At 38.0% G+C, this 19,054-nt stretch overlaps 1 protein-coding gene and 2 pseudogenes across 1 annotated transcript in view; 2 read left to right on the plus strand and 1 right to left on the minus strand.

The window, feature by feature from the left end:
* The window catches only part of LOC102870680 (unconventional myosin-IXa-like), a 266,823-nt gene that overhangs the window by 209,507 nt on the left and 38,262 nt on the right, over nucleotides 1-19,054 (plus strand). The window contains 4 exon segments of the mRNA XM_006888336.1: nucleotides 6,136-6,247; nucleotides 8,835-8,896; nucleotides 16,356-16,548; nucleotides 18,016-18,144. Of these exon segments, the coding sequence (XP_006888398.1) occupies nucleotides 6,136-6,247; nucleotides 8,835-8,896; nucleotides 16,356-16,548; nucleotides 18,016-18,144 (496 nt within the window).
* LOC102851824 lies at nucleotides 13,748-14,688 on the minus strand (annotated as a pseudogene).
* On the plus strand, nucleotides 14,841-15,343 carry LOC102852227 (annotated as a pseudogene).

Raw genomic sequence — 19,054 nt, forward strand, 5'->3', positions numbered from 1 at the left:
TGGACGTGCTCACCACCTTGTGTCAAGGAATCTAGAGAACAACCACTTGGCCAACTGACTGGAAGAGATTTCTTCAACATACTGAAGAATAATATTGGTCTGACGACTAAGGTTTGCCTGATACAGACCATTGTCTTTGCAGTCACTTGCTGTGCATCAGAGAGCTGGAAAATGATGAGGGATGATAGGAAAATTGATGCCTTTTAGCTGTGATGTTGGAGAAGAGTATTGAATATACTATGGACTTCTAAGAGAATGAACAGGTTCATCCTGGTGAGGATTAAAGCAGTCTGCTCCTTGGAGGCAAGGATTCTGAAGCTTCATATGACATACAGTGGACATGTTGCAAGGAGGTACCAGCCCTTGAAGAGGGACGTCATGCTTGGGAGGGTGGAAGTCAGCGCAGGTGAGGAAGACCCACAGTGAGATGGATTGATTCAGTGACTGGGGTAATGAGGGTAAATGTGTCAGAGACAGTGAGATTGGCACAGGATAGAGCAGGGTTTAGTGTTGTTGTACGTAGGGTTGCAATGAGTTGCAGGTGACTCGACAGCACATGACAGCAACAACATATATATATATATATATATATGTGTGTGTGTGTATATGTGTGTGTGTGTGTGTATATATAGGTATATATATGTATATGTGTGTGTGTGTATATATATATATATATATAGTATTTTGCAGAGAAAATCAAGAGTATTGCATTTTTTAAATGAATTATTAATTCTTGAATTTCCTGGTTCTTAAAGATGATCTGCAAGGGTCTTGGAGACTCTTTTAAAAGTTTTCATGAGTTCACTGTTGTTGTTGTTTATGTCCTGTCAAGTCACCTGCAACTCTTAAGAGACCCTGTATAAAGCAGCTTTGAAGCCTGTACTGTCCTGAGCCAGTCTCACTGATTGCAACACAGCTAGCTACTCCCATTGCCCTCGTTAATGTATCAGTCCATCTCATCTAGGGTCTTCCTCACCTGCGCTGTCCCTCCACACTTGCAAGCATGATACCCTTTTCCAAAGACTGGTCCTTCCCAACCGCGTGTACAAACAATGTAAGACAAACCTTCAAAGTTCTAGCCTCCAAGTAGAAACTTGTTTTCATCCTTTCCAAGATGAACCTATTTGTTTTCTTTGCTTATTTTTTTTAAGTTGTATTTAGAATTAGCCGGTTGTACCCAGTTTAGATGATCCCAATTTTGTTGGCAACATCCAAAATGTCATCGTTAGGAACAAGTCAGACATAGGCCTTTTCTCTCCATCAGGCCTAATTAGAGTGTTGACCTTAGCCACATCATTGTAACAGAGCTTCTTTACAGCTTGTTTGATTTGGTGCTTGTTGGCTTTGACATCCACAGTGAACATAGGTTTGTTATCTTTTATCTTCTTCATGACTGACTCAGTTGTCATGGGAAAGTTGATGATGGCATAGTCGTCAAGCTTGTTTGTCCTGGAAGCTATCTTCTGGGGTTATTTGGGCAGCCTTCAGAGTCTCAGCGTCTTAAGCCATCGGAAGGTGGGTGAGGTGCGGATCTTTTTTTTCTGTGGTTGTGGATGCCCTTCAGGATTGCCTTCTTGGCCTTTAATGCCTTTGCTTTGCTTCAGTTTTGGAAGGGAAAGGGGCTTCCTTCTTAGCTTTTGGCACCATCTTCGTAGAAAGGCACTATTTGTTTTCTTGATGGTCCATGGTATGTTCAAGACTGTTCTCCAGCACCACAGTGCAAGGCATTGATTCTTCTCCTGTCATCTTTAGTCATTGTACACCTCTCTGATGCATAGCAATTTCAAAGACGATGGCCTGATTAGGAGCACCTTAGTCTCTAGACTGACATTGTTGCTCTTCAGTACTCTGAAGAGGTCCCTGATAGCAGATTTTCCTAGTACAATTTGTCTTTTGATTTTCTGGCTGCTGGTACCAAGAGTGTTAATTGTGGAGCAAGCAGGCTGTAATTGTTAACAACTTCTATCACTTCTCTATCTAACGTAGTGTTACCAACTGCCTGAGTGGTGAGAATCTGTCCTTCATGTTGAACTTCAGTCCATACTTAAGAGGACAGTCCTTGATATTCTGCAGCAAACTCTTCAGGTCCTCTTTAGTTTCAGCAAGCAAGGTTGTGTCATCTGCATAACATTAGTTGTTGATGAGTCTTCCTCCAATCTTCCTCCTCATAAATCCCAGCTTCCCAGATGATATGTTCTGCATATAGACTGAAAAAAAATGGAGACAGGATGCATCCCTAACACACTCCTTTCCTGATTTTGAACCATGCAGTGTTTCCTTGGTGTGTTTTAAGGACTGCTTCCTGGTCCAAGTGTAAATTTCACATAAACACAATCACGTGTTCTGGGATTCCCATTTTCCTCAAGGTTAGCCACAATTTGTTGTGATCCACACAGTCAAATGCCTTTGCATAGTCAATGAAACACAGATAGATATCCCTCTGGTACTCTGCTTTCTGTCAAGATCCTTCTGACATTGGCAGTAATAGAAATAGTGCCATGACTTCTTCTAAACTCAGCTTGCATTTCTGGCAGTTCTCTATCAATGTATTGTTTCAGTCGTTTCAGTATAACCTGCAGCAGGATTTTGCTTGCACATGATATTAGTGATACTGTTCAGTAATTTCCATACTCTGACGAGTCACCTTTCTTTAAATGGGAATAAATATAGATCTCTTCCAGTCAGTTTACCTGGTAGTTGTCCTCCAGATTTCTTGGCACAACCTGCTGAGCACATCCTGGGCAGCATTTTTGTTGAAATATGTTGGTCAATTGGTATTCCATCAATTCCTCTGGGTTTATTTTTTGCCAAGTCTTTCAGAGCAGCTTGAACTTCCACCTTCATCACCATTGCTTCTTGACCATATGTTGTTTCTTGAAATTCTTCTGTGTCAGCTATTTCTTTTTTGTATAGTGACTCTGTATACTACTTCCATCTTCTTTTAATGCTTCCCAGATCATTCAATATTCTGCCCGTAGCATCCTGAAGTTTTTCAGCTCATGACCTGAACTTGTTCTTTAGTTCCTTCACCTTAAGAAATGACGAGCAAGTTTGGCCCTTTTTCTTTTCCAACTCTAGCTCTTTGTACATTTCATTATTATAGTTTGCCTTGTCTTCCTGAGTTGCCATTTGAAATCTCATAGTTATTCCATATTGATGATAAAACGTTCTTTTTCCTTGTGGTTGTGTACCATCAAGTTGGATCTGACTTGTAGTTGACCAACCATGCAGTGGGTTTTCAGAGGCAGTAAAACACATGAGAGGAGATTGCCCATCTTTCTTGAAACACCGAGTGGATTGGAACAGCATGACTTTAGTTTGGCAGCATAGTTCCAGAGATCCTTATTGATTTTCATTGCATTGGCATAAAAAACAATTTGGACAAAGCTAGAATGACCTGGACAAGTGATAGCGAACGAACAACACTGCCAATCAGAAGGTATGCAGTTCAAGTCTTAACAGCTACACTGGAAGAGAAAGTTGGGCAATCTCCTGAACAGTTTACTGCCTCTGAAAACTTGCTGGAAGATCAACTATGAGTCAGTTCTGACTGTACAACATGTAACAACAGTGTGGACAAAACTGCTCACAACTCAAATTATGGTTGTTCTGCAAGCTGTGCTAATCGTCTTCATCTTCATACACTATCATTAAAATACAACAACAACAAAGCACCCCAACTCCATTTTCACTAAAGACTCCTTGATCAGACAACCAAAATTCATTAAATATTATCCTCAAATTCATGCAATTTTAATATTCAATTTCAAGTGTGTGGTATCTGCATATGTTGGATGTCTTAGAAATACTAGTACAATTGATTTGCAAGATATCTATGTTCATTTGTGTATATGAGTTAAATAAAATTTACCATTTTGAAGTGTACATTTTAGGTGTTACTACTACTATATTCATGATCACCACCGTATAATTCATCATCCCAAAAAGAAGCAGCATATCCATTTAGCAGTCACTTACTCTCAGTCTCATTTCTCATTGTCACTTTGACAATCACTAATGTATTTTATATGTTTATAGTTTTGCCTGTTGTAGACATTTCATATAAATGGAGCCATCCTTATTATATGGTTTCCTAGCATGATGTTTTTGAGGTTCATCCTCTATGTTGTTTCTACCCGTAGAGTGTTTTTTTAGTACTTTATTTATCCTTCCATCAGTTGAAGGAGTTTGAGTTGTTTCTTTATTTTGGCTATTGTTAATGCTGTTCAGAGAAGTTTTGGCTACATCTAAGATTTGTATGTAGATATGTGTTTTTAGGCTTGTGGCTTTGTATCTAGCAGTGGAATTTCTGAGTAATTTTGGTAACCCTTACATTTTGAGAAATTGCCAAAATGTTTTTCAAAGTGACCCATACACAGAGCCTGAGGGCTCCAGTTTATCTATATTCTTACTATCTTTTTTTGTCTTTTTTATTGTAGCCATTTAACTGGATGTCAGGTGTTGCCTCACTGTGGTTTTAGTTTGCCGTTCTCTAGTAACTAGTCATATTAGTAATCTTCATCTGTTACTGGTTATTAACATTTCTCTTTTTTTAAATTTTATACTGGCTTACTTACAAAGTTCATATTTCTCTTTGATGAATTGACTATTTGGGTTTTTTACCCATATTTTTAGTTGGTTGTTTTTTTATTGTTGAATTGCAACAATTCTGTGTATTTTCTGGATGCCGAACTTTTGTTAAATAATATATTTTACAAATTTTTATGTACAGTCTCTTGCTTATAATTTTAATTTTTTTCATTAATATCTTTGAATATAAAACTTTTAAACTATATGAAATAAAGAACAATGGATTTTAAGGGCACAAAACATGACATTTTTGGAGTGATTTCCAATTTCACATTATAATTAACTTTTAAAATGTCCTTCTGTCTCTCAACTTGTTATCTATAAATCTGAGTTTTTTCCATTTATTCAATATAAACTTCATGCTGAAAGAGATTGAATGAAGAAGTGATTTTGAGAATCTTAGTATTTTTTTTGTTAAGTTAGTATTAAAAAGGGATTTACAAAATACAAAATGGTACTTTTATCATCAGGAATCCCTATGGTACCAGATGGTTAAACAGTTACCAACCAAAAGATTGGCAATTTGAACCCACTCACCAGTGCTTTAAGCAGCCCAGGTGTATGTAATGTTTAAGGCGGTTCATGAGAAGATCAGCAGTTCATATCCAGCAGCCACTCCTTAAGAGAAAGATGGCCAGTCTTCTCCTATAGAGATTTGAAGCCGCACATGGTAGGTCACTGTGAATAAGAACCAACTCAACAGCACATGGTCAGAGAGCTACACTCAGCAGGGATTTTAGACAGGTACTTTGGAAGAAAGGCCTGACCAGCTACTTCCTGAAGGTCACACAGCCTTGAGCCCCTGTGGAGCAGATCTCCTTGGTTACCACAAGTCAACAGTGTCAACAAGAGACTGTTAAAATTAAGATATTTTTGTTTAATGGTAGTTTTTCATAAATATATGTTAACATTATATTTATTGTAAATTCAAGTGAATTAATGAATAAAGTGAGTTTTTGTTTTCATTTTGAACTCAATACTAATAAATAGTATATCTCACAGAAGTAGAAGGTTTTGAGTTTCAGTAATTTGGTGAATTTGGGGTGTTTTTTTTTTTTTTAAATATTGCTGCTGCTTTTAACTTGGCATATTGCCTCATAGTTACATTACATAGCTCTCACATATTTGTTTTGCTGTTTTCCATGCTATTTTCTCCTGTTTTCTTAATTAGATTGTTAGCTTTTTGGGGGGCAGTCAGTGGTTTGACTTCTTAGGATATCTTTTTTTTTTTTAATTTAGATTGTTTATTTTTCATTTCAATGAACATCTACAGAGATTTTGGGATTCCATTCATTCATTGTTGCACCCTTCTCCCCGCACAAACCCCCCCCCCCCATTTGCTCCTCTCCTTGAAAAGCAAAAGAAAAACTCCCTCATTGGTACACAATCCCCCCCCCACACACACACAAGGATATCTTAATTCTCCTTGTGGAATAAATGCACGGGGAATAAATGAGGAAACGAACAAGGTCCTATTGATCGACCTAATTAGGGTAGTATTTATTGTGTAGACTTTACTATTAACAACTAATGTTTTTCATTTAGGTGGAAGAACACAATGGTCACATTTTTAAAGCCACTCAGTATAGCATTCCTACATACTGTGAGTACTGTTCTTCTTTGATATGGATAATGGACCGAGCCTCTGTTTGCAAATGTAAGTATGAGAAATCTGTGAGATTCTTTTTTAACCCTTAATTCATTTATTATCTTGACTTTTCTTATGTCTTCTTTAATATTAAAGACTAATTAATATTCATTCTTAAACCCCCATATTGTTCTATATTCTCCTTTACCTACTCTCAGTAGCCGAACCATACTCTTTTGTACCCCTTAGTTACTTAGGGTACATGTATCACTGTATCTAGAATGGCCTTCTTCTTGATTTTAGCAGAATTTAATATTTCAATTAATTCATAGCTCCACTCAAGGGCCACCTAATTTCTTTTCTTGTTTGTCACCCTGTCCTTCTAGAATGTGTTCTATAACACATTCTAGAAGAGTAGAGTTGGTCACGTTGGTTCTGACCTAAGAAATCTTTACCTCTCTTATTCCATATTTCTATTCTGATATTATTAATAATCCTACAGCACGATGCTTTTACTACTGTTATTAAGTATCACTGAATTAATTTCAACTTCTTGGAACCATGTATGACAGGATACAAACCATAGAGTTTTGTTGGCTTTGTTCTTTGTGGTAGCAGATCACTGGGTCTTTTCCTGCAGAACTTCTGTATTGATTTGAAACACGAACCTTAAGATTAGCAGCTGAGCATTTATCTGTTGTACTACCCAGCTCTTTTGTTTTTCCAGTAGACCAGAAATGAAGAAAAGAAATAATAGGACTGAGTTCAGTATGACTGTGAAGAAATGAAGGTCATGTTTGCCTTAATAAAAACCCCCATTATCCTGGATATGATCACTTATTCCATAGTCCAAGAGTGGTTTTCTTTTAATTTTTTTTTATTAACTATCTAAAATATATGTGTGTGTGTATATATATTACATATACATGTATATGTATACTGACAGTCTAAAATTTAAGTGTATATTGTTGAGGACCCTAAAGTTGGAACTGACTCATAGCTAATTGTCCAGCTAGCTTTCAGAGGCTGTAAATTACATGGAAGAAGATTGTCCATCTTTCTCCTGCAGTGCAGCTCATGGATTCAAATGGCATACCTTTGGGTTGGCAGCACAGTTCCTTACCACTAAGCCAACAGAACTCCTTAACATATATTGTTGTTGTTGTTGTTATGTGCCGTCGAGTTGTTTGCGACTCATAATGACCCTATGTACAACAGCCCTACACCGTGCTCTATCCCGTGCCAATCTCATTGCCTCTGACACACCCATCCCAATTACCCCAGTCACTAAATCAATCCACTTCATAGAGGGTCTTCCCCTCCTGCACCGTCCCTCCACTCTACCAAGCATGATGTCTGTCTCTAAAGACCTGTCTCTCCTTGCAACATGTCCAAAGTATGTCAGACGAAGCCCCAGAATCCTTGCCTCCAAGGAGCAGCCTGATTTAACCCTCTCTAGGATGAATCTGTTTGTTTTCTTGGCAGTCCATGGTACATTCAATACTCTTCTCCAGCATCACAGCTCAAAGGCGTCAATTCTCCTTCTATCCTCCCTAGTCATTGTCCAACTCTCTGATGTATGTGTGTGTGTGTGTGTGTGTGTGTGTGTGTGTATATGGTAAGAATTAAAATAAATGATGCTTTAAAGTACATTTAAATATATTCTGATACCTGTAGGTTTGGTATAATTCCTCTGTGAGCTGAATTTGAAAGTTAATTTGTTGTGGATTATTTTGTTGCTTGTGTTTTGCTTTTTAATGATAGAGTTGGACTTGATTTGATTTCTTAATAAAATAAGTTAGCTTCCTCTTTTTTCCTGGTAGCTCTGCATACAGCCATATGACTTCGTCTGTTTAATTTTGGCCTTGATAACCTTGAGTTAAAATTTAAAAGTTAAAGAAATTAGATATTGTTATACATAGTCCAAAGGGAGTTTAGCAAAGTGGTATAGGCCAGCTTCCTGCCCTCCTGCTTCCCAGACACCCCTATTGATGGTGATAAGAAATCATTTCTGCTTTGAGTGTTTTATCTCATCTTTTCAGTCACAACTTACTGTCTTTTAAGTTTTGCTTCTCAGAGCTCTGTTCTGGGCCTTTAGAAAAAAAAACCATAATAAAAGAGGCTATTAAAAATATTTTTAGGTACTAATTTGTTTTCCTTCAGCTAAAAGTCTTTGACCGTAATTCTTGTTCTTTGGAATTATTTTTAACTGGAATTTAGGAGATTATAAAATATATATATATGTGAATAAGCATTGATTTATGAATCAGGTCACAGAGATATACATCTATCTGGCTGGAATATTGGTGGGACGGGATGAGGGAATCATCAGAGAATAAAAGATTTTTTTCATGCACAGTGGTTAGAAAATTTTGGTGTGTTTTTCAACTTAAGTGTGTTCCAAAAGACTGACTTAAAATCCTTTTTCATTATAACATACCGCTTTTGTTTTGTTTTGTTGTATATAGTTTGCCATGACTTGGTCCCAACTCAGCAGCAGTAACTAACAACACTAGAGTACATATGTGATAGTATAGCTATATAAGAATTAAAGAAAATAAAATAAAAAATAAAATTGTAAACTGGCTAAGTTCTTATCTTTTTGTTATTTATTATGTAGATTTTTTTTAAATTGCCTACTTAACCTGTTTTTCAGTGTGCAAGTATGCTTGTCACAAAAAGTGCTGTTTGAAAACCACAGCCAAGTGCTCTAAAAAGGTAAGAAGTTATAACCTATCAATAGTAAGTAATAGAGGTTAGGATGTATGAGTGTGTGTATGTTCATGCACTTGCATTTGTACCTTTTGGAACTAATCCCAGTAAGGGATATGTTTATGTCATGTTCTAATGCACAGAAAGAGAGAGAGTGTGTGTGTGTGTGTGTGTGTGTATAACTTAAATTCTTTTTCTGAAACTGGGTGGTACAAATGTACTCAGCTGTTAAACAAAGGGTTGGAGGTTCTGGACCATCCTTTAAAATGTTACATTCCGGTTAAAGATAGATAAATAGAAACATGAGCAGCGAGTTTAACCAGAAGAGTTGAGTTTTTTTCCCATTTGGATATAAAGTCAGAACTAAAACACACTGAACATGTGTTTACTCTCTGTCCCTTAGCATTAAAGGAACTGAGCATTTTTGAAAGAGTTCAGACTTTCATTGAATGATGTCTGATTACAGCCTTATTTGTTAATTATTAATTACATACTACCAGGAATAGCAATGCTATGTAAATTTGTCCTATAATATATATGAATGTTATTTATAGTTTACGTTGTAGAATTTGTTTTGCTTTCAAATTAACACAGTTAGTAGAGAAATTTGGGTCAGAGTAAATACAGTGAAACTGGAACTTTCAGCAAAAATGGAACAATTGTCTTTTGGTATACTCAGAGAGCTGGCCATGCAAATTTGACTTTAAGAGAGAAGAGAATTTCAAAATCAGGAATCTGTTCTGTGAGATGTCTTTTTTCTTGTGGAAATTTTCTAGTCTTTGGAGATGTACAATAACCCAAGAATATGAACTGAGGCCCACGTTTAAGAAAAAGAAAAGACAGCAAAGATTTTAGAAATCTCATAGAGCTAGTGGGGGGAAAGGGAGGAAACTAATCAGAAAAGCCATTTCTACAGCCTCACTTCACAAAAATTCTTATTACTGAACTGATAGCCAAGATGATGATAGATAGAGAAAAGATTGAAACTATCACCAAGTTCATCTTACTTGGATCCACCCTTGATAGCAGTAGTCAGGAACTAAGGAAACACATTGCAATGGGAAAGCCTGCAGTTAAGGTCCTCTCTCAGTTACTGAGGAGTAATGATGTTAGTTTGTGGACTAAGGTGTGCTTGATTCAGTCCATGGTCTTTTTCTTCACTTGCTATGCATCAGAGAGCTGGACAGTGAATAAGAATGACAGAATAATTTATGCCTTTGAGCTGTGGTGTTGGAGAACAGCACTGAACATCCCTTGGATAGCCAAAAGAACAGATAAATATGTCTTGCAGAAGGTGCAGCAGTATGCTATTTGTAGTCAAAGATGATGCGGCTTCACTAGGATTGGCTGTTCCTTGGAGAGGGACATGATGCTCAGAAAAGTAGAGGGTCGGCAAGGGGAGGAAGACCCTCAACCTGGTGAATTGACACAGTGACTGCTACAATTGGTTCTTATGTGTCAGGAAGTGTGAAGATGGCACAGGGTATAGGACAGGATTCAGATCTGTTGTTCATAAGGTTACTCTTGACTCAGTGGCACTTAAGAGCAACAACACAGCCTCACAGTAAAAAGAATAAAAACAAAGACTGGTAAATAAACATCTTGGGCTCTCCGTAGTAAAATTAATTTTACATTAATTTCAAAAAATACTATTTTTAAATCTGTTTACTTTAGTTGTTGGTTTTAACCAAATGAAACAAACTGATTGGTGGAATTAAACTATTTTTTACATTTTTGTTTACTTTCCTTTGTTTTCATATACTTAACTAGTAACATTCTTTTTTTTTTTTAAATTTTATTTTCTTGTTGTGTACCTTCGATGGCACAGGAGGAGATTGCCCCTCCTTCTCTAGCAGAACATTTAGTGGATTTGAACTGCATTACTAGTAACATTCTTAATGCAGTGAGGAGAGTTTAAATTTGTTGAGAATAAATTATAGTCTCATAAATTATGCATATGTCACAAGAAGCTCAGGTGGCAGCATGTGTCACATATTTTGTTGTGTTAAGGTCAGTGGTCTGAATATACCAGTTGCTCAGAGAGAGAAATGGGGCAGTCTACTTTCATAAAGATCAGTAGCCTCTGAATCCCTGCAGAGGTCACCATGGGGCAGAATTGACTGCAGTTAAGTTTGGCTTGGTATGTGTGTGTGGCAGCAGTAGCTAGAAGCTAAAATTTGTTTTGTTTTTATCATTGCAACAGCAGTATTACATTTCATTTCTTTTTTTTATTTATTTCATTTCTTTTAAGTTAGCATTTACCATAATACAGACTTCACTGTGTATATTCACCTGCAGCTTAGTTTTGAAAACTTTTTATTAAGATTGGAGTGAATGTTTACCGAGCAGATTGGTGTTTTATTCATCCATTATACTATTTTATTTTGTGACATTGATTACAATTCCCATGTTGTATCATTACTCTTCCATTTATTTCTCTGTGATTCTTGTTTCTATTCATCCTTCCATCCTCTCACTTCCTTCTTTCTGAGCTCTGTTGTTATTGATTGCTTTCAAGTCAAGCACAACTCATAGTGATCCTGTGAACAAAAGGCCCAAAGACCCTCTATAACAATCGACATTTATGAAAGTTCATTGAGTCTCCAAAGGCATGTTATTTAGGATGTGGATGTCACTCTATCCCTAAGCAAATGCTACCCTTGTGATCTTGTGTTAATTGTTCTAAGCATTGAGTACCTCCCTGGTATTATTGTTAACCTTATATATCTAGCTATAATTTGATTAAGTTTTGTCATAATAGTTCAGTTCTAGGCTCTAAGGATGGCTCAGGCCATAATGCCAGGGTTTCCACCAGTCTCTATTGGATCAGTTAGCCTGGCCATTAATTGTGATTTTGAGCTTTGTTCTACATTTATCTCACACTCTGCCCAGGATCCTATATATGGTGATCTCTTTGAGACCACAGTCTTAGAGACATCAAGTTGAAGTTCAAATGTCCCTAGTGCTATGGCTTTCTTGTTTCTGTGTATCTTGCGGTCTTTTCACTCTTTTTTGCTTCAGACTTGGAGAGACCAATGATTGCACTTTGGTGGCCACTCATAGCCCTTTAAGTCTCCAGTTGCTGTTTCCAGTGCAGGCTATAACTTAATTTACTTAATTTTTACAACAACCTTCGTAAGCAGAAAGATGGTATTCTTGTTGCGAATATGAAATAACCTGTCAAAATCTATATAATGAGGATGCTAAAAATTTAAAACTATTCTAAAACTAAGAGTCCTTTCAGTTGGGTAAATGCTTTTTAGAAATGTTTGCTTATATTAATTTAAGGTAACTTAATGTACTTCCTCTTGATGTTTAATGATTAGCCACTTTGGATGTTTGGGAGAAAATATAGTATATGTATATGTTGTTGTTATGTGCTGTCGAGTCGAGTGCGACTCATGTACAACAGCACTAAACTCTGCTCTGTCCTGTGCCGATCGCACTGTCGCCGACACACCCATTCCGATTACTCCAGTCACTGAATCAATCCACCTCATAGAGGGCCTTCCCCTCTTGCGCTCTCCCTCCACCCTCCCAAGCATGATGTCCCTCTCCAAGGACTGGTCTCTCCTCACAACATGTCCAAAGTATGTTAGACGGAGCCTCAGAATCCTTGCCTCCAGGAAGAGGCCCGGTTTAACCCTTTCCAGGATGAGTCTGTTTGTTTTCCTAGCAGTCCATGGTACCGTCTTCTCCAGCACCACAGCTCAAAGGCATCAATTCTCCTATCATCCCTAGTCATTGTCCAGTTCTCTGATGCATAACAAGTGATAGCAAAGACCATGGCCTGTATCAGATGCACTTTAGTCTTCAGAGAGACACCATTCCTCTTCAGTACTTTGGAGAGGTCCCTAACAGCAGACTTTCCCATCACAATACATCTTTTAATTTTCTGGCTACAGTTTGCTCGGATCCACGGTCAACACTCTTGGCACCAGTAGCCAGGAAATAAAAAAACGTTTTGAGATGGGAAAGTCTGCTCTTAGGGACCTCTCTAAAGTACTCAAGAGCAACGGTGTCTCTCTGGAGACTAAGGTGCGCCTGATACAGGCCATGGTTTTTGCAATCACTTGTTATGCATCAGAGAGTTGGACAATGACCAAGGAGGATAGAAGGAGAATTGACGCCTTTGAGCTGTGGTGCTGGAGAAAGAGTATTGAATGTACCATGGACTGCCAAGAAAACAAACAGATTCATCCTAGAGAGGGTTAAACCAGGCTGCTCCTTGGAGGCAAGGATTCTGGGGCTTCGCCTGACATACTTTGGGCATGTTGTAAGGAGAGACAGGTGTTTAGAGAGGGACATCATGCTGGGTAGAGTAGAGGGACAGCACAGGAGGGGAAGACCCTCTATGAGGTGGATTGATTCAGTGATTGGGGTAATCGGGATGGGTGTGTCAGAGACAATGAGATTGGCACAAGATAGAGCACGGTTTAGGGTTGTTGTACATGGGGTCGCTATCAGTCGCAAATGACTCTACGGCACATAACAACAACAACAACTGGTGCCAAGAGTGTTGACTATGGAGCCAAGGAAACTAAAAGCTGTGACAATTTCAGTCTCTTCACCATCCATCCTGATGCTGTCAGTTGGTCCAGTGGTGAGAATCTTTGTCTTTTTGACATTGAGCCTCAATCCATATTGGAGGCTGCAGTCTTTGACCCTCTGCAGCAAGCGCTTCAGGTCCTCTTCAGTTTCAGCAAGCAGAGTTGTGTCATCTGCATAATGCAGATTGTTGCTAGACCTTCCACCAATTTTGACCCCACATTTCCCCTCATAGAGCCCAGTCTCCCAGATAATCTATTCTGCATACAGGTTGAAAAGGTATGGAGACAGGACATATAGAAAAAATGTTTATGAAAAATGTTTCTGACTCTGGGATAATACTTTTTGGGGTTTTGCCTGTGAATTACTTCTACATGCTTGGCTCCACTTCTTGGCTTTGCCCTGAGCAGCCACAACTTCAGTGGCTTTGCATACCGTCCCTTCATCTCCCAGGACCTGCATGGCCTTGATGGGCTTCTAGTTCTTGTCCAGTTCATAAACAACAGGAATTCCAGTGGACAGATTCAGCTCCATGGTAGTCTCCTCAGAGAGACACTCCAGATGTTTGATAATTCTCTGAAGCCTATTGCTATGGGCTTCAATCAGTGCTTGTTTCCCATCCTTAATCTGAGGAACTCTTTCTTCATTCCAAAAGGGCAAGACTCTGGCAATAGTGTCCTTCAGACTCTCACAGGAGGGCAGCTGATATTCAGTCAGGTCTGCATACCTGCAGTCTTATTGATGTTGCTGTAGAAGGAGTGGTCAGGCTCCATTGGTGGTGGTAGGATGTCATAGGAGCGCCTCCAGATCTTTACCCAGGCCTCGCCATGCTTGGCAGCAAGTTTTTGAGGGATCCCTGTAATGCCGCTCATTGAGGCACCAAGTCCTCACTACTGGCAGCCATGTCTAGTCAGTGGCATCCAGAACTGTCCAAAGCGTCCAGATTGCTCTCTTCTGCACTGAGGTGAAGCAGATGTCAGATTCATAGCCCAGCATCTCACAGCACATTTGGCCACCTCCTGCCCCTGACTCAGGTCAGCATTGTACCAGCTGCTAAAGTTGTTCTCCAGGTTACAGACACTCTGCCGTGGTGGATGAGCACGAGCTGGTGGCAGCAGGCTCAGGATGCGGGGCTCCCCTTCAAATGATCTTAGCAATCAATTTTTCTGTTGCATTTGTGTAAACTATAGTTAATAAGGATGATATCAGTTTCATACAGTAGTACATTCAAGAAGAAAGAGCCATAGCATTATTCGTAGGCCAGTCATGTGTCTTCAGTTATGATATCAGTTTTCACGCATCTAAAATTCTCCACGGTTTACATAATATTTATAGCATCCTTTTAAAAAAATACTATAATTTGAAGCACCACTTCTGTGTTTCCATTGCTCCTTGGTCTAAGATGGCAGAAAAAGCCTTCTGGCATGTGGTATCAGAGATCTCTGTCCTGAAGACTACCACTGGACCCTGAGATTGGGAGTTATGGGTACAGCAAGTAAAAGAGGAATGCCAGTCCCTTGGTTGGTATCTGGAGAATAACAGAGTCCAGAAAAAATGCTTAGTTCCAGCTGGAGTCTAGCAGAGAAGGGCCTTGGTGGTTTAGAAAATGCTGGTACATTCTTGACCTCCACAAATAAGAGTTTGACATCACGTTTGATATTCCTATCATCTGTCATACTACTGCTTCAGAAATTGCAGTCCCTGAACTGGATGGAAAGACAGCAAAGGTGTACAAATGTAGCAAAATATGCCTACCTGATCACTTCAAGAATTTATGGGCCAGGAATGTGCTCAAGTTTGGACTAGCTCATCTTGTGGCTGTTGGACTAAATCCATGGTTGGCAGTGGAAACACCAGATCTGATTCAGAAGAGTGATCTGGCACAAAGAGAAATGTGGTCAGTGAAGGATCAGATCACTCTGAGGATGAACAGAAGGATCTTTGATATAAACCAGGTTTCTTACTCATCTAAATGCTTCCCCTTTCCCTCCCCGTTCCTACAAGTTACTATGCCACTGCAGCAGGCAGTGCTTGGGGAAGCCAAAGCAGTATTGCTATTAAGCTTCTAAGTTAGGCTGCGGAAAGAATGGGAAAGGCTTGGACCTTGGAAGAGCAAGAGGCAATACAAGGCCCACCCCAAGTGGAGCAGTGTAAGATCCTGAAGGTAACTGAAAGTGGAAGTTTTTAGTTTCTGGAGATAACCATCAATAAAAGCTGCTTTCTCTGGTGGCAAAAAAAAATATAATTTGGCTTAAAGTTTACAGAGCAAATTAGTTTTACATTTAAACATCTTGTCATTGTTATTAGGTGTCATTGAGCCGACTGGAGCTCATATCAACCCTCTTTAAATAACAGATGTGAACCTTGCCCTGTATTGCAACATCCTCATGATTTCTCTCATGCACAAACTTGTTGTGGTAGTCACTGTGCCAGTACATCTCATGGAGGGTCTTGTTTCTTTCAGTGACCCTCTACCTTTCACAACATGATGAAACATTATGCTAGGGAAACATTCTTAGCCTCAGAAATTACTGGCAACTGGAATTTATTTAATATCAGTATAGTTTTCAAATAGCACTTGGTAAATATGCAAGCTGTTTGCATACGAAATCCATCCCTTTTTTCCCCACGCCTAAATTCCACTCTTGCATGAAGAGATTCTCAGTAGGAAAGAACATGTAAAATTACCAGTTACTACTCCCTTCATCCTCCACTCCATTATTTTCTTTCAGTGGTTCCCATTGAGACAGGATTGAAAATGACATTCAGTTAGCACTCATTTCTGTTTTCAGCATTAATCATTTTGGGTTTCCCCCTCTCTAATCATGCTTATAAATGTCTCTAATAAATAGTTCTTTCAAAGAAAGGTTTAAAGATGTTTTGAATATTTAAAAACAAAAATTATTTCCTTGTCTAGTATGACCCCGAGTTATCATCTCGACAATTTGGAGTTGAACTGTCCCGTTTGACCAGTGAAGACCGAACTGTTCCTTTAGTGGTGGAAAAGCTCATAAACTACATTGAAATGCATGGATTGTATACAGAAGGTATTTACAGAAAATCTGGTTCAACTAATAAAATCAAGGAGCTTCGACAAGGTCTAAATACAGGTAAGATAGTATATTCCTAATCATGGGCAAATACTATTAAGAAAAATGTTGTCTTGTTTTTTGGTACTCTTTTGCCATGTTACAGCTTTCTGTAGAGTTTTTGGTGTTACACATTTAATTCAACAAGCATGTATTGAGCACCTCATTTGTAGAAAGCATTGCTAGACATTTCCAGATAGCTCTCATAATAATTTTTCAAAAATTCTCTAAAATGTGATAGATTTCATTTATAAAGAATAAAATATATAGGAAGAAACAGTTCTGTGAATTAGAATATTATCCTCATTCTCAAACATCTTGACCAAAGATTCTTCACTAAGTGACCAAACGAAAATTTAATTTCAACTCTTAAGAACTAAGTGTTACACCTGTTTGTCTCTTATTATTCTGACTTCATCTTGATTTGCTTTTCCCTGGATCTTCTTGTATTAGTGACATAGTTACTTCAAATTAGTAAACTGGTATCTCTGTAAAGCTGTAACCTCAGTCCTAGAACATATCCTGGGAAGTCAACTGGGATTGACTTCATTCTCAGTTTCTGTTCTTTTTTATCTTTTTTTTTTTTTTCATTTTCTGTTCTTTAACAGTCTTGAAAGAGATCTTTTGAAACAGTCTTAGGTACAAAGTTTATTTCTTTGAGACCAAAAATATATTTATAATGCATTTCTCTGTAGTTCAATGAGTAATGAGTTTGTGTGGAAATAATAACAGAAAATACCTAGAAAGTTCAGTCAGGAATTTTGCCTACCAGAAACTTCCAGGTTAGCTTAAAGTCAGTTGTGAATTTTGTCTCTTGTATATTAGAGCCACACAAATGAAAAATCACTCACCCTTTGTTTCCTATTTTTAAAAAAAATTATTATTTTTTGTATATGTACCGTCAAATTGGATCTGACTGGTACAGGAGGAGATTGTCCCTCCTCCAGCAGAGTATCTGGTGGATTTGAAATGCGCACTTCTGGTATTGCAGTATATCTTCTTGCCACTAGGCCACCCAAGCTCCCTTGTTTTCTTAATCATCTAATCTCTATAACTTAGGAATATTAGAAATAAAATAAATGTATTTCCATTACAACTCCTAAGCTTAGTCACCATCCTTTTATCTCCAAGAATAATTTAAAATAATTTTTGGAAAGCCATCTCTGGACTTTTTTGCCATTTATCACTTAATGACCACTCCCTGAGTGCATGATAGAATAAATACAGAAGTTGAGAGTAAGTATGTAGAGATGTTTATAACAGCTTAGCAGTATGCAGAGCATTTGTTTTAAATCCACAGCAGATTCTGAAAAAGTAAAACTGTTCCTTCTTCAGAAACATTTTTCTAAAGCACATGTAGTTAAATTGTGGGAGAAGTAAGTTTAAGAAATATGAAGGTTTCTTTTGATGATAATATTTTAAAAATTAAATTTTTTTAATCTTTTTGCATACTTTGGCATTATAATCTGTAATTCTTGTCTCTTATAGATGCTGAGAATGTAAACCTGGATGACTATAACATACATGTCATTGCAAGTGTGTTCAAACAGTGGCTTCGTGATTTGCCCAATCCACTCATGACTTTTGAACTTTATGAGGAATTTCTTCGAGCTATGGGTAAGAACAGACTTCCACTGTTAAAGGAAAGACTTCCACTTGAATGCCATCTTTAACACAGATTATTAAATTATTCCCTAACATGAATTAATTTTGTAGTCCAGAGTTAAGCTTTTGACAGTTGATCAAAACTACAAGGTAATTGCCTATTCAACTGTTGACTCTTGAGAGATTCATTAAAATATCAATTCCCATAAAAGTTTTTTGTGTCACTTTAACTTGCTTCTTACAAAAAAAGGGATTGAAAATCTTGGGTTATGAAAAAGATTAACGAATGCATAGAAGATTTAAAGGTTTATTTTTATTACTATTTTTTAAAATTTTGAATCTAGACAAGAGCTCTGTGTAAACTTGACAGCCCATTTTGTGTCAGATATAGCTGGTTTTCAAGTTTGGTGTCTGTAAAAGGAGCAGATCCAATATGGAGATGGCCAACTCTGACTTCTACCTGCTTCATAAAGGGGAACTATCCCCATCAGTAATATGCATTCTACTAAACAAATAGCTAATGGTCAGACATGCCAGCCCACATGCTCCTCAGCCTATTTCTACCAACCATTGGGTCCAGTGTTCATTGCAAGTTGACTTACAGACTCTTCCCCATTCCACAATCTCACAGTGTAAATCCAGCTTTAGTCTGGCAGTCCCAAGCCAGATTAACAAGGCACAATTCCTCAATTAGTAAAAGTTCAGATTCATTTTGGCAGCACAAATGCAAGAAGCCTCCAGTTTCCTCAATCATCCAGCAAACTTTATCTCATTGCGTTACAAGTCAGATTTTCCAGAAGGTAAAACCTTTAACTGTGGCTTCATCTCCAGGCTTCCAAGGATATACTTTGCCACAATCTCTTCACAGTAGTGTCACAGTCTCTTTACCCTCTATCCACCACTGTCACCACTGTTTTTTTTT

Source organism: Elephantulus edwardii, unplaced genomic scaffold, assembly GCF_000299155.1.
Source record: "Elephantulus edwardii isolate Elephantulus edwardi_28Jun2011 unplaced genomic scaffold, EleEdw1.0 scaffold00066, whole genome shotgun sequence".
NCBI classification, from domain to species: domain Eukaryota; kingdom Metazoa; phylum Chordata; class Mammalia; order Macroscelidea; family Macroscelididae; genus Elephantulus; species Elephantulus edwardii.